This window comes from Ambystoma mexicanum, chromosome 5p, assembly GCF_040938575.1.
Source record: "Ambystoma mexicanum isolate Mex_15411 chromosome 5p, UKY_AmexF1_1, whole genome shotgun sequence".
NCBI classification, from domain to species: domain Eukaryota; kingdom Metazoa; phylum Chordata; class Amphibia; order Caudata; family Ambystomatidae; genus Ambystoma; species Ambystoma mexicanum.
This window is the reverse complement of record NC_090930.1, coordinates 791,125,446-791,140,207: the sequence shown is the minus strand read 5'-3', so window position 1 is coordinate 791,140,207 and position 14,762 is coordinate 791,125,446. Positions and strand designations below refer to the sequence as shown.

Below are 14,762 nucleotides of genomic sequence, written 5' to 3'. Positions count from 1 at the left end.
TGGGGAACTCGCCCTGCCTGTGTTCTCTGCCCTATGTGGAGACCCAGCCCTTGCTCATTACTCTCGACCATCCACAGATTTCTGCATGCGTGTATCTATGCATGATTGCATGTATGTACGAGATTTATACAGCGTGAACCTATCTGGGAAGCAATTGAGCACTATGGAGATTTGTTCAGACGTGTGTTATGGCCTAGTGCATGCACAATGCACTGCATCATAGCACAGCACACCACTATAGGATGAATGGACTTTGTTTTGTTAGTGCCCTTTTGAAGGGCACACACTCGTCCAAAATGGGCCACAGGGCACCACCCTGCCACCCATTATGGACGAGCCAGGCCAGCCCTGTAAAGCACTAAGCTCTCCTGGGCTGGCTTTAACTCAGCAGCAAGCAGCTGAGGGGGTGTTCCTTGGCTGCTAGGAAGCAGGCCTCTCATTTGAGGGAATTGAGGTTACATTTGTGCAGTGGCAGACAGTCTGGGCAGATTTTCTTTATGTGGCATGACCTTTTTTACTGGTATCAAGGGAAAAGCTAGAAAGATAAGTGTTATTACATTGTTAGACTGGCAGCCAGTCTGAACATGTTTTTTTTTACTGTGGCATTGTATTTTTTACATGGCATCAAGAGAAAAGCAAACATGGCAAGTGTTCTTTCGTGGCCATACTGGCCTAGATCGGTGCAGCCAGTCTGGTCATGTTTTCTTAGTGTGGCATGGAATTTTGTGCCGGCCATCATGAGCAAAGCCATCATGATGATTGTTCTTAAGCAACCCTACATGCCTGCAGCTTGAATGGACATGTTTTGTATTGTGGCATGACATTATTTTCTGGCATCAAGGGTAAAGTAAACATGATGGGCCTCATTCCGAGTATGGCGGTAAGGGATAGCGGCCACCGCTAACGAGAGCGGTGGCGGTAATCCCTTACCGCCATACTCCGAGTTCCCTTAGCGCCATGGTGCTTTTAACACCTGCTTTTAGCAGGCGTTAAATACCATGGCGCTAAGGGACCTTGATGTTAATTACGCCACCGTAATTTACGGTGGCGTAATTGACGCCTTCCCCACTCCCATTATGCCCTATGGGGCAGGAATGGGAATGGGGAAGGGTAAATGGGGATTGGGGAATTACCGCCCCGCCAACCTTGGAATGGGGCGGTAATTCCGCCAACCACCAAGGCGCTGCCGGTCCGGGTACGGCGTCAACCAAGGCGTTAATAGCGCCATTGGTTAGCGCCGTACTCGGAATGAGGCCCGATGAGTGTTCTTGTGAGGCCATAATGGCCCACTTCAGTGCAGTCAGTCTGGACATGATTTCTTACTGGGGCCTTGCATTTCTTCACTGGCATCAAGGGTAAAGCCAATATGATGAGTGTTCTTGTGTGGCCATAATGGCCCACATCAGTGCAGTCAGTCTGGACATGATTTCTTACTGGGGCATGACACTTTCTCCTATCAAAGCAAATAGGGGTGTGTTCTTGCATTATAATAGTGGCACATATTGCATGGACGTGTTGAGCACAGCCAGCATGAACATGTTGTACACTGGCATATATTGAGGGAAAAGGCATCATGAAAATGCTCCTGAGCACTGTTGGTGACTTGCATCTATTGGATTTGTTTATGTGTTACCCTACAAAACCGATTGCAAACAGTATGGCTTTTTACCCAATCTTTCACAGAAAGTGTGCTGTAAAATTCTCAAAAATGTTCTGTGGGTGCGAGCCAACTGAATCTGCTTAGTTGGTTCAGTCTCCCACATATTCACGGGACACCTTTCCACCTCCTCCAATAAACAAATTCACCAGCTGCCACTGCCTGTTCACACACGTACCAACGTGCCATAGTGAGTGTTGAGAGGAACATTTGGGAAAGCAGCAGAAGATGTCTGATAGCATAACAAAACATTTAGAGGCGCTATGTCTGTGTACTCACATTTCACAATAATTGTTGGTTTGGGTGCAAGTGAATGTGGTGCTCGAGTTCCTGGCTGTATTTTAATATTTGTACAATATGAGGGCATATCAGGATTCCTGTTAGCTCAGGTTGGGGTATCTTCCTCTAGATAATGCATGGAAGCAGCTGCAAATCAGGTTGACATAGGTATTGGCCTACACCTATATCAAAATACACAACCAACAATTTGGTTAACGTCACGGATTGTGCTTATCCAATAAGTATAGTATTAAGAATGTATTAACAAAGTCTTAACAGTCAAAGTCTTAGCAATCATATATCAAGTAATGTCCAGAGTATACAATGACTGCCCTTGTGCCTATTCCGGATCTAGCCAGCACATGTTTCCACCTTCTCGGTCTTTCTCAAGGCTAAGATTGCGTTTAGGCACTCATCATTTCCATTACCAATCATGGAGTAAATATTCTAAATTCATCAAAACCATCAATCCTAATAATCAATGAAATAGTGTATGGGACTATAGTTCTAGCTTGGGCTATCGAGGCCTCTGCAGAGGTGATCATAAATATTAGCAATGGTTCGCTCAACGAGGGTTTGGTGCCTAATGATTTCCAAAGAGGCCTGATTAAGGGCCTGATTCACAGAAGCATGATATAATGGCGCAATCCCATACGGAAATGCTCTGTGTATCAGGCCCTAAGGATCTCCTGAATATACCTCCTTTCGATCCAGCCGTGCCTAGCAACTACTGGCCTCCTACTGTCATACCCCGGGTAGCAAATCTACTTGAAAGTGCAAAAGGCCACCAGTGGAGGCCAACGTGGATAAGCATTTCTTCTTAAGAACCATGGAGTCTAGTTTCATGACACAGTCTGCCCTTATCAAGATATGGGACGACTTGCTTTTAGCTACCGGTAGAGGATATGGCTCCCTGCTTATTCTATCGGCCTTCTCTGCAGCCTTCGACATGGTGGTCTTTCACATCAAACCCTGGCCCAGCAGTGCACCGCATCCTGAGAACATCCCAACATATTATGGTTCTCCAAGAGATCATTCCGTCCTATGAACCTAGAGACAGTGCCAAAAGTGTGCTGTGAAATGTGCCATTTTGACCCACAACTCACAAGATTGGCTACCATCCAAAAATGGATATCAAACGTCTGCCTCAAACCACCAAATACACAACTCATGCAACAGTGGCTGGATGACATGTGCCTGGAAGGACTCGCCCGTTAGCTGTCAAACTCAGGCAAATCCCTGTGCTTCATTGTTGACAGTAGACTTTCTTTCAAAAGGCACCACTCGCGTGGCACAGATTGCCAAAGTTCCCAGGCTCAAATTCTTCACTGGTCCCCCCCACCCCAACATGACTTCCGCATGGTGCCCCAAGTCCTTGTGATCTCACACACTGATGGAAAAATGCCCTTCTTACAGGGCGTGGAGCCGCACACCTGGTTCCCTCAAGGCAGCCCACAAAGCTGCAGCCCACATCATTACAGGTGCCAGCAAATTCGACTGTCACTCCAACACTGTGCAAGCTTCCTTGATTGACTCCTCCTCCCCGCCAGGATCATATTCAAAATTGCATGTATCACCTACAAAGCAGACTGGAAATGAACACCAACTTACCTGGTGGCTATACTCCACACCTCTGGAGGCTCTCACATCTCACATAGCAAAACTATTAAAAGGGTGAAGTCTAAGCTAGCCAGTAAAAAGGTTCTGTCCTGCCACGCCCGACTATCTGGAACTCAGAACCGGCAGAGGCTCCAAATGCTGCACCCTCCTCCAGTTCTGCAGAACAATAAAAACTTGGCTCTTTCAATATTACCTGCCAATTGAATAAAGAGCCCGCTCTCCCGCCACCAAAAATTCTGCCCTACTGTACAAAATGCCAAGCCCATAGCTGACAGCCTCCAGTTGTAAAGCTCTCCGCTACTCTTGAGCTAGGTTCACACTATAAGCAATACAATAAATTGTATCCCGATCCAGGAGTGCATTCTATCCTGTGAGCACGCGGACATTCGGTCTAGGTTTGCCTGTGGTCTCAAGCAGAAGGAACGTTACATACAAGTTAGCACTGAGCTGGTCTTTTGGGGTGTGGCGAAGCCTGATGTGCATGTGGTATTTGTCCTTCTATAATGGCACAGTGGGCTGAAAAGTGATGGAATGGAAGACTGACCACAGCAATTGACAACGCTCAGGAGTAATACAACATGTTTCCATCCATCACTTATCAGTGTTTCATGTGCACAGCTTACCCTTGTGCAGGAGTTCAGTGTATGGAGAACAAAGTGGCAATGTATGGTTCAGAAGTTCCCCATCATAAAAAAAGCTACTGGCACATATCTGGTAGAGGGTTTAATGGCATGTAGTGCACCCGGCGTTGCCACCATCTAGAGAATCCCCTGAAATCAAGGAATTGTTCAGGAGATCACTTAATCCTAAAAGCATACTGGCATGATCTCTTGTTCCAGGAGTAAATGTTATGCGCAAAGCCTGTGGGTGTCTCATTCTGAGTAAAGCGAACTCTACCTCCCGAGAACCCACTGACATTGTATTATAAATCGGGCATGGTCTGTTGCCTGAGAATCTACTGACATCATGTCCTAAACCAGGCGTGGTCCCCCTTCTGAAAATCAAGTCACCTTGTATCCTAAACCAAGCAAGATCTTCATCCCAAGAACCATTTGACCTTGTTTCCCAGGCCAGACCTGCTGTCCTTCCTGAGAACCCAACGGCATTGTGCCCCAGGCCAGGCCTGGTCTCCCTCCTGAGAACCTAACGACATTGTGCCCCAGGCCAAGCCTGGTCTCCCTCCTGAGAACCCAGTGGCATTGTGCCCCAGGCCAGGCCTAGTCCCCCTCCTGAGAACCCAACAGCATTGTGCCCCAGGACAGACCTGGTCTCCCTCCTGAGAACACAACGGCACTGTGCCCCAGGCCAGACCTGGTCTCCCTCCTGAGAACCCAATGTCATTGTGCCCCAGGCCAGGCCTGGTCTCCCTACTGAGAACCCAATGGCATTGTGCCCCAGGCCAGGCCTGGTCTCCTTCCTGAGAACCCAATGGCAATGTGTCCTAGACCAGGCATGGTCTCCCTCCTGAGAACCCAACGGCAATGTGTCCTAGACCAGGCATGGTGTCCTTCCTGATAACCCACTGATTTTGTGCCCTAGACCAGGCATGATCTTCTGTTTGAGGACACATTGACATTATGCCCTACACAAGGTGTGGATTTCCTCCTGAGAAACCACTGATATTGTGTCTTATACCAGGAAAGGCCTTGCGCCACAGAATCTAATCAAATCATGCCTTGACCAGGCATGATCTTCATCCCAAGAAACTATTGACATTGTTTCTTAGACTAACCATGTGCTCTTTCCAGAGAACCCACTGACTTGGTGTCCTAGACCAGCCGTGGTGTCCCTCCTGAGAATGTACTGATATCATGTCCAGAACCATGCATGATCTTCAACCTGAAAACCCACTGACAAGTGTTAGACCAGGTATAGGCTCACCCCAGTGAACCCGCATGGACTCCTCCTGAGAACCCACTGACAAGTGTTAGACCAGGCATAGGCTCACCCAAGTGAACCGACTGACATGATCTGCTACATCATGCATGGGCTTCTCCTGAGAACACACTGACATGTTCTACACCATGTATGGGCTCCTCCTGAGAACCCACTAACATTATGTTCTAGACCATGCATGGGCTCCTCCTGAGAATCCACTGACAATATGTCCTAGACCAGGCATGGGCTCCTCCAGAGAACCACTAACATTATGTCCTAGACTAGACATGGACTCCTTCTGAGAAACCACTGACATAATGTCCTACACCATGCATGAGCTCCTTCTGAGAATCCACTGACATTATGTCCTACATCATGCATGGGCTCCTCCTGAGAACACACTGACATTATGTCCTACATCATGCATGGGCTCCTCCTGAGAACACACTGACATTATGTCCTAGACCATGCATGGGCTCCTCCTGAGTACCCACTAACATTATGTCCTAGACCATGCATGTACTCCTCTTGAGAACCCACTAACAGTATGTCATAGACCATACATAGACTCCTTCTGAGAAGCCACTGACATAATGTCCTACACCATGCACAGGCTCCTCCTGAGAACCCACTGACATTATGTCCTATATCATGCATGGGCTCTTCCTGTGAACCCACTGACATTATGTCCTAGACCATGCCTGGGCTCCTCCTGAGTACCCACTAACATTATGTCCTAGACCATGCATGGACTTCTCTTGAGAACCCACTAACATTATGTCCTAGACCATGCATGGGCTCCTCCTGAGGACCCACTGACATTATGTCCTAGACCATGCATGGGCTGCTCCTGAGAACCCACTGACATTATGTACTATACCATGCATGGGCTCCTCCTGAGAACCCACTGACATTATGTCCTAGACCATGCATGGGCTCCACCTGAGTACCCACTAACATTATGTCCTTGACCACGCATGGACTTCTCTTGAAAACCCACTAACATTATGTCCTAGAACATGGATGGGCTCCTCCTGAGTACCCACTAACATTATGTCCTAGACCATGCATGGGCTTCTCCTGAGAACCCACTGACATGATGTCCTATATCATACATGGGCACCTCCTGAGAACCCACTGACATTATGTCCTAGACCATGCATGGGCTCCTCCTGAGTACCCACTAACATTATGCCCTAGACCATGCATGGACTTCTCTTGAGAACCCACTAACATTATGTCCTAGACCATGCATGGGCTCCTCCTGAGTACCCACTAACATTATGTCCTAGACCATGCATCGGCTCCTCCTGAGAACCCACTGACATTATGTCCTAGACCATGCATGGGTTCCTCCTGAGCACCCACTAACATTATGTCCTAGACCATGCATGGACTTCTCTTGATAACCCACTAACATTATGTCCTAGACCATTCATGGACTTCTCTTGAGAACCCACTAACATTATGTCCTAGACCATGCATGGGCTCCTCCTGAGTACCCACTAACATTATGTCCTAGACCATGCATGGGCTCCTCCTGAGAACCCACTGACATTATGTCCTAGACCATGCATGGGTTCCTCCTGAGTACCCACTAACATTATGTCCTAGACCATGCATGGACTTCTCTTAAGAACCCACTAACATTATGTCCTAGACCATGCATGGACTTCTCTTGAGTACCCAGTAACATTATGTCCTAGACCATGGGTGTACTCCTCCTGAGAACCCACTGACATGGTGTCCTAGACCAGGCATGGGCCCCTCCTGAAAATCCACTGACATGTGTTAGACCTGGTATGGGCTCAGTCCCGAGAACCCACTAGCATTGTGTCCTAGACCAGGCATGGTCTTGATCCCCGAGAACCTGAAAATAGCCACTACGGATTTACTGGGTGAATGTTCACACACCCTGCAGTGGTCGGTAGCTTTTGGGCACTTATGGGAGTGGGCGTAGTGCTTGTGAAAGGTGATTGGATCACACGAACACGGACAGTAAACGATGTCCCTTAGGGGTGCTAATGAAGTTTGTGATCGACAAACGGCACCGGTCGGGGAGTTAAATCCAAGTAGCAAGCTAGCAGTACACCTCACATCCTGGCGAGTCCTCGTGTCCAGAGCTGATTCAAGGACAGTCGGCGCTGTGTCCGGCGTCCTTGCATCGGTGTGTGACACAACGCCCCAGAACACTGCTCCCCAGAAGCGGCGCACCCACGAGCGCGCCCCGGGATCTGCTCTTCTGTGGATGTGGCTTGTGCAGTTTGTTTACTAGCAGGTCTCCATCTTCCGTCGTGGACTGAAGTTTGACACATACACAACTGGTCGTGGCCAGCCAGTCTCCCCCTAATCTTCCCAATTCCTAACATGAAAGACTCACCATTTTGCACAACTTTAGAGTTTTTGTGAAAATTGTGTAATTCTGCAGTGTGGATTTCTGCATCAGCATTTGCTGCAAAACAGATAAATTGCCCGGTTCAGTGGCGGGTGAATGGACTATGTTTGGACTAGCTATTGCGAAATCAAATCCCAGCTCTGCCGCTGCATGCTGAGTGACTTTAGACAATTTCGAAATCCCTCTCTCTCTCTAGCTCTCTTGCGTTCTCTCTCCCGTTCTCTCTCTCACTCTTTCTCCGGCTCCCTCTCTCTGTCTCATTCCCACTCTGTCCAGCTCTCTCTTGCTGTGTCTCTTTCTCTCTCACACACATACTACGTCTCTCTCTCTCTCACTCTCTCTTTCTCACTCTCTCTCTCTCTCTCTCTCTCTTTATCTCTCTATCTGTGTCTCTCTCTCACTTTTTCTCACACTCTTTCTTTCTCTCTCACACTCTTCTTTTTTCTCTCTCTCTCCCTGTCTCTCTCTCTCTCTCCCTGTCTCTCTCTCTCTCTCTTTATCGGTCTCTCTGTCTTTATTTCTCTATCCGTGTCTCTCGCTCTGAGTCACACACCCTCTCTTTGACTCTCTTTTTCCCGTCCACCTCGATGCACTCTTATGTAATTTGAGCACTGGGCGACTTCCCTTAGGTGGCGTAGGTGGCAATCCGATGGACTCGGGTTTGCGCGCCATTTAGGAGTATGGATTTTACACCCGTGACTAAAATACATAAACATGCATGTGCACACGTCTTAAATGTGCGGCATTGCTGTGCGGCATTGCTGTGCGGCATTGCTGTGCGGCATTTCTGTGTGGCATTGCTGTGCATCGCTTTTAATAATGACACTGGCCCTGCGTAGAGCGGACCGGGTGTACAACATAGGCGACCCCGTTATCCATTGCGATGGTACTCATTTCAGCGACAGCCGAAAGATGAGAGGTTGAGCACACGTTTGATAGAAACTGTAACCTACAGGTTCCACGCAGAGCTGCACCGCAGTCACTCAGCGCGGTGAGCTAGCTGCCTAAAAGAGTGATACATTTTCCAGATAGCTTTTTAAAACATAAAATACATCCGAGAGAGCACCAAAGCCAAGAACCTCATGTAGTACCCCGGTCCAACAAGGGGTATCAAAACTTACCACATGACAAGGATCGACAGTAACACATACCACTATTACGTAAGTCACTGCTACCAGAAGTGGAAATAGTGGAGGAACCCTGCGGGGCACTATGGTGCCAGTAGAGACTGGAGGAAAGCCATGCGAGGGAGCGAGAGAAGCGAGAAAGAGAGAGCGCTCTACCTAACACCGCGAACAGAATCACACATTGCATTTTGTGGGGAATGATACAACAAGTCCCCAAAATAATTCTATTCAAACAACTTTTAAATGCACTGAAAGGTGCCCCATGTCTGCATAACATTGAAAAGGTGAAAAGGAGGAGAGCTCGTGCAGGCTTCATCAAGACATATGGCATGCAGATCTCTGCAGCATGTACACTAACCCACCGAGCTGCCATGGTTGTAACTGAGAAGGCACCCAGTCACCCAGAGACCAAGCATTAAAAAAAGGGCGACAGGGACCACCACCTATAGCCATTGCCACTACCAATCAATTGCTGCGTGACTCACTTGGAGGACACCACTCACGGGGTGCAGAAAAAAAGGCTACAATAAAAGTGGATCCAGCACATCCTAGCTTAACGAGTTGGGCATGGCTGCGTCTGGCACCGTTTCCACCCCTTGTGATAAGCACTCATCAAGGGCTGGCACGAGAAGAACGTCTTGCGCCGAAAACATGTCCTCTTGGCTTTCCTTAACTCAAAGCGGACGCTGCCATACAAAAGCGAGAACGCTGCCGTACGAACAGCACGCAGACACGATTTGAGTTTACTTTTTCTTTTTTTTTTTAAACACAAAGTTTAAATTACTATTCGGGCTGAAGCAGTTCGGTTCGCGAACTCCCAATCCGTGAGTGTTGCTGCACACGCCTCCCGCTATCCGCTCAACCCCTCTCTTTGCATGCAGGCCCCCCTGCAGCCCCACTCACCAGCGGGTGTTGTCGTAGTGGTGCTCCAGCACCGAGTACCCGAAGAAGGACCCGTCTGGCCCCTGGTAGATCACGGGAGAGTCCAGATCGATGTTGTACGAAAAAGCCCATCCCAGGCACAACACGGCCAGCATCACCTGGAAGCAGCCACGGGGCCACGCGCGGTCCGCCCCAGCCATCCTCCGCCGCGATCCTCGCAGATGCCACGGAAAGTTTAGAAACTCAAGCCAGCCGCTCTGCAGCCCAAAGAAGTGAAGAAAACCTGTGCCAGTGTCCCGCAGGAAAACACAACTGAGATTGCGCCCAAAAATGCAGGCGGAGTGCGTGCAGATGTGCAACCGCTGCAGAAGGGATGGCAGCTCAGTTCACTGGTTGCTCCTCGGTGGGTACTAAGCAGAGGGTTCTTCGCGTGCCCTTCCCCGCTCACTCTTTGAAAGACTCCCTTCCTCCAACAGTGGTCCCGACTGTGGATGGGAGGGCCCCTCTGCAGGGCAGCCCACCCTGCTGCCCGGCTTCACGCCGAGAGAGCGAGCGCCCTCTGCTGCACGCCGGGGAGAATACAGGCAGCGAAAGATGCTAGAAATGGCAGCACACGGGCCAGCAACCCAATACTGTAACGGGCGATTGTTTAAATCTTTTAAACAAGTAGTGCGCTTGAACTCAGCACTTTGCATTTCTTAATGCAAACGACAGAAATGAGCACTCCCTCCTACACACTGTTGTGTTGGGGGCTGCAGAATTAGCAAGATAAATATGTTCATGTGGTTTTTTAATGCAGTTGCTAGGAACAAAATTGAGAATTTAAGGCATTTTGTTAAGGTGTAACCAACGAGCTGAACTTTGCATGAGATTTTCTCAGAATCCTCAGGGCACCACCTCACGTTTTTTGCAGTCTTCCAGCTAAAGTGTCATGGTCTAATCAGTAGAGTGTGTCTGAGAAAATGTGTGTATGGGTCTTAGGGTGGGCACCTTTACAAAACGGTTTTGCAAGACGCTCAGGAGTGGCCCACAGCGTGTGCACGGTATCATACGTGTCATTCATCTCTACCTCCCCAATCAAGTTTTGTGGCATATTTGTGGCAGAGAACATTTTCACAATAACAGAACTGTAGGAGCATTGTGTATGCAGGACACTGACCTGTTAGTGATCTGTCCTGGACCTCTGGGGTGAAAGACATACAAACCTCCTCATTTGCATATGTAGTCACACGATCAGAAATGACGTCACAGAAAAGGGCCTGACAAAGGAACATGATCGTGCTGTGATAATTACTGGCACCATGGCAAGTGACATCGCAAGAAGTTCCCATGAGTAAGCTGGGAGAAAAAATAACTTTGTGGTGTCAAATACATGAAAGGGGACTACTAGTATCCCAATATACGGAGCAACTCTATAGTCAAGCAAACCATGAGTGAGTCCTTTAAAAACTTTTAAAAAAAAGCATATAATACAACAATAAATTAAGTTATAAACTGAATCACTTACAGGGACCCCCCATGATACACAGTGAAATGTAATAATTTGCCCAGGATCACACATTGGTTAAGTGGTTATACCGGTATGGGGGCAAATTAAGCACCTGACCAAATAGCTTCCCATGTTTGATATACATGTTTATTAAGGTTTTGGTTTAGGGTTCATGTGCTTTAAAAACACGTTGTTTATAGCAATGCCTTGAAAGGAACACACGTTACATAATAAACTGCCTTTCATAATGAACTAACCTCTCACTGTGGACATCGTCAGGTAGAGCCAACATAGCACGGCTTTGGCATTATTTCCCCCACCCTGCATGCATGTACGCTCACAGTAGCAGCATGCAAACAGATGCGAGCCCCAACAAACCCCCCCCCCCCTTGCGTTTTAAAACCCTGGGCCCTATCTCACACAGCATTACGCACCCTCCCCTTAAGGGGCAAGCAACAGTCCCCGATAGTAATACCCCTTCCTCCCATTAATGTCTAATTGCTCCCATTATAATGGGTTCTATCAACGTCTATGAATGTTGGCCGTTTATTTTGGCCAATGGCATTTTCATTGATTTTTTTGCCTCGCCATATTTCCACCTTTTATTAACCACAAACATCGGGGGGGGGGGTCTCATCCCTCTTTCCACCAGGACTACTCCCATACTATATACCGTTCCCACACCTACCATCTGCACGTTCGCGTTATAAAAAAGGGGACGGGGACACAAATTCAGTGAAAATGAAGTCGATGAAAGTGGGAGGAATACCGTATAATGTTCGCTTGACAGAGAGCAACGCGTTACGATGCTTCACAGACCTCCGAGGCAGACGCTCAGCTGACCCGAGCTCCAGCTTTCACACAAAAGCGTGAGGGGCAGCTGGACATGCGTGATCAGGCCAGAAGCAAAGTCAAGACTTCCCCCCATCCTGTGCGCAGGAGAGGGACACAACCTGTCAAGCTGGGACTGTCCCCCAAAATACGGGAAGGCTGTCCACCATAGTGGGGCTGCTCATCACTGTGCTGGCCCACGCCCCACCCCGCTTCTGATTTCATTTATCAAAGTCTGCTCCTAGCGAGGCTCGGACGGCTAAGATTCTTGGGCGCCACCAGCAGGGGGTGCCAACGTGCCCATAAAGGCAGACCTAGGGACGATTCATCAGCGGCAGAGCACCTAGCAGGATGTCGTCAGCACGTGCAGGAAGCTTAGCTTTAGGCTTGGACTGGCCCATGGGGCAACAGTGCAGTGCCTGAACCAAAACACAAAATGCTAGTGTGGCCACGTTTTTCTGGTCAAAGTAGGTCACCTTTTTGGCCAATATGGGCCAATATGGGCCAGTTAGATGAGTTATTCACTATGAGGCTAGTCCGTTGTCGCTGAATAAATATTCTTTAAATTGCACAAGTACATCACATTTTATCAAAAAATCCCCCCTTGGGTATTATTCACAGTCTGTCACAAAAAGAATGAATCGCCACTTGCAATTGTGGGCCACTTGTTCATTGGTGCCCGAGACAGTTGTATGCCCCGGTCCGACCCTGCTTAGCTAACATGACACCAGACCACCGTGAGGAGTGGGAACCCGCTCTAGTCACACTTATATAAAAATATCAGCTTTACGTTGGTGGGCCTCCATACTATTCGTCCTGGTAACCCGCCCAAGTGGAAAATGAAGCCTTGGCCCTTGTCACGTCTTTGACACGTTGGCCCTTTGCATTCCTGCAGTGGCGGGTCTGCTGCAGGGTTGGACGCATGTACTGCGAGAGTCACCCTCAAACGGAAATAGCCCTGAGGATCAGTTTACTTTGTAGACGCTGCTTCTGTAGCTGGAACACTGTAAGCTCTGTGTCCTACCAAAAAAATCGAACTCTTGGGGTGAAAATCTGGGGATGGCTTGTACACGGTTTATCCATTGCTCTCGACATGTTGAAATGTTGATCCTACACCATCTGACAGAACCTAGGACTTATTAATTAATGTATTGTTTTTATTGTTTGATTCTAAAAGAATCTTTACACATTTAGAATTTAAAAATGTAGCAGTTTTTTGACAATTTACAACTTTAGGATTGAAAAATGATAACATTTAACGATATCACCTTTTACTGCTTTTACAATTTTTAGGGCTTATTAAGGGGCCCTCGTGTGTCATATATACAATTGGACTGGAAGGAGATCACTTTACTCAGACTTTGTTGTTTTTCGTCCAAAAATACCGACATTTGGAACCCTCGAAATCCCACTTCCTAGACAGTGTTAGGGGGTGAGTAATGAGATAGCAGGTGGAGAGCACCTTTAAGGCCAGCCAATCGTTAAGTAGTAGAGCCAGGATTGGGGTCCAACGCAGTGATCCCGTGGCACTATAAGGGGTGACTTTATTAAGGGAAGATATTTTGGATGTCTTCTGTTGTTTGCCGGTCTTAGTATCTTCTATAAGGCCACCATCTGGTGAGACAGGCACTAATCACAAAAAACAATGAGGTTTGAAATCTCTACGGTGACTGTTTCCGTAACACAACTCTGTGAATAAAAACGTTGCACTAAATGAAAGTATAGCAAATTCAAGTATGTTAAACATTGTTTCACGGACGGATATGATATGATATTTTATTTGTATCGCGCTCGTACACAAGTGTTTCAGAGCGCGACTAGGCAAGGGAGGGGAACAGGGGAGAACACAACACAACAACGATCTTACTAGGCCCAGTGACATTGAGAACGCGCAAGTGGATGGGAAATGGAAAAAAGGGAAAAAGTGCATGGAAGGAGGAGAGTGAAAAGTGTAGAGCAGTGGAGAACAGATAAACAATAATAAATAAAAATAAATAGAAATGGAGGCAATAAACAGTGGTAGTGCAGCCAGCAAGTGGCAAGTGCTGTGTTTAAGGCAGCAGACTGGGAAAGTCTGATAAGTACAGAAAAAGAGAAATGGGGGGCTGAATAGGTAGAGATACAGTCCCCAGTGCAAGGAGTGGCCAGGAGGCAGTGCAGGAGGGTGGCAGGGTGAGCAGGTACCTGGGCCCAGGGGACAGAGGGTGGCCAGGTGCACAGTGCCAAGAGAGAGCAGATCAGCAGGGGAGAGGGGGAGCGAAGGCAGAAGCAAAGTGGAAGGTCTTGAGGTTCTTCCGGAGATGGTTCTCCTCAAGTTTTAGATTGGCAGGGAGGCTGTTCCAGAGGGAGGCCCCAGCCGAAGATAGAGATCTACCCCCAGCTCGTTTTTTTGAAAAACGATTGACCCGGAGGGAGTTAGAGGTAGAGAAGCAGAGAGCTCGACAGGGGAGGTATTTGTGGAGGGATAGCTGAAGGTATTTTGGACCCAGGCCCCAGAAAGCCTTGTGGACAATGCAGAGGGTTTTGAATTTAATCCTTGCATCCACTGGGAGCCAATGGAGAGATTTTAGGGCTGGAGAGATACGATCTCAGGGCTTGAGGCCA

General features: G+C 48.1%; 1 protein-coding gene across 1 annotated transcript in view; it reads right to left on the bottom strand.

Annotated features, from left to right (window-relative positions):
- Window positions 1-10,308, bottom strand: part of ITGA9 (integrin subunit alpha 9) — a 1,159,507-nt gene extending 1,149,199 nt beyond the window's left edge. Inside the window, exon 1 of the mRNA XM_069613210.1 lies at window positions 9,860-10,308. Within this exon, the coding sequence (XP_069469311.1) occupies window positions 9,860-10,038 (179 nt within the window). The 5' untranslated portion in view covers window positions 10,039-10,308. The remainder of the gene's footprint in view (window positions 1-9,859) is intronic.
- Between the last annotated feature and the right edge of the window lie 4,454 nt (window positions 10,309-14,762).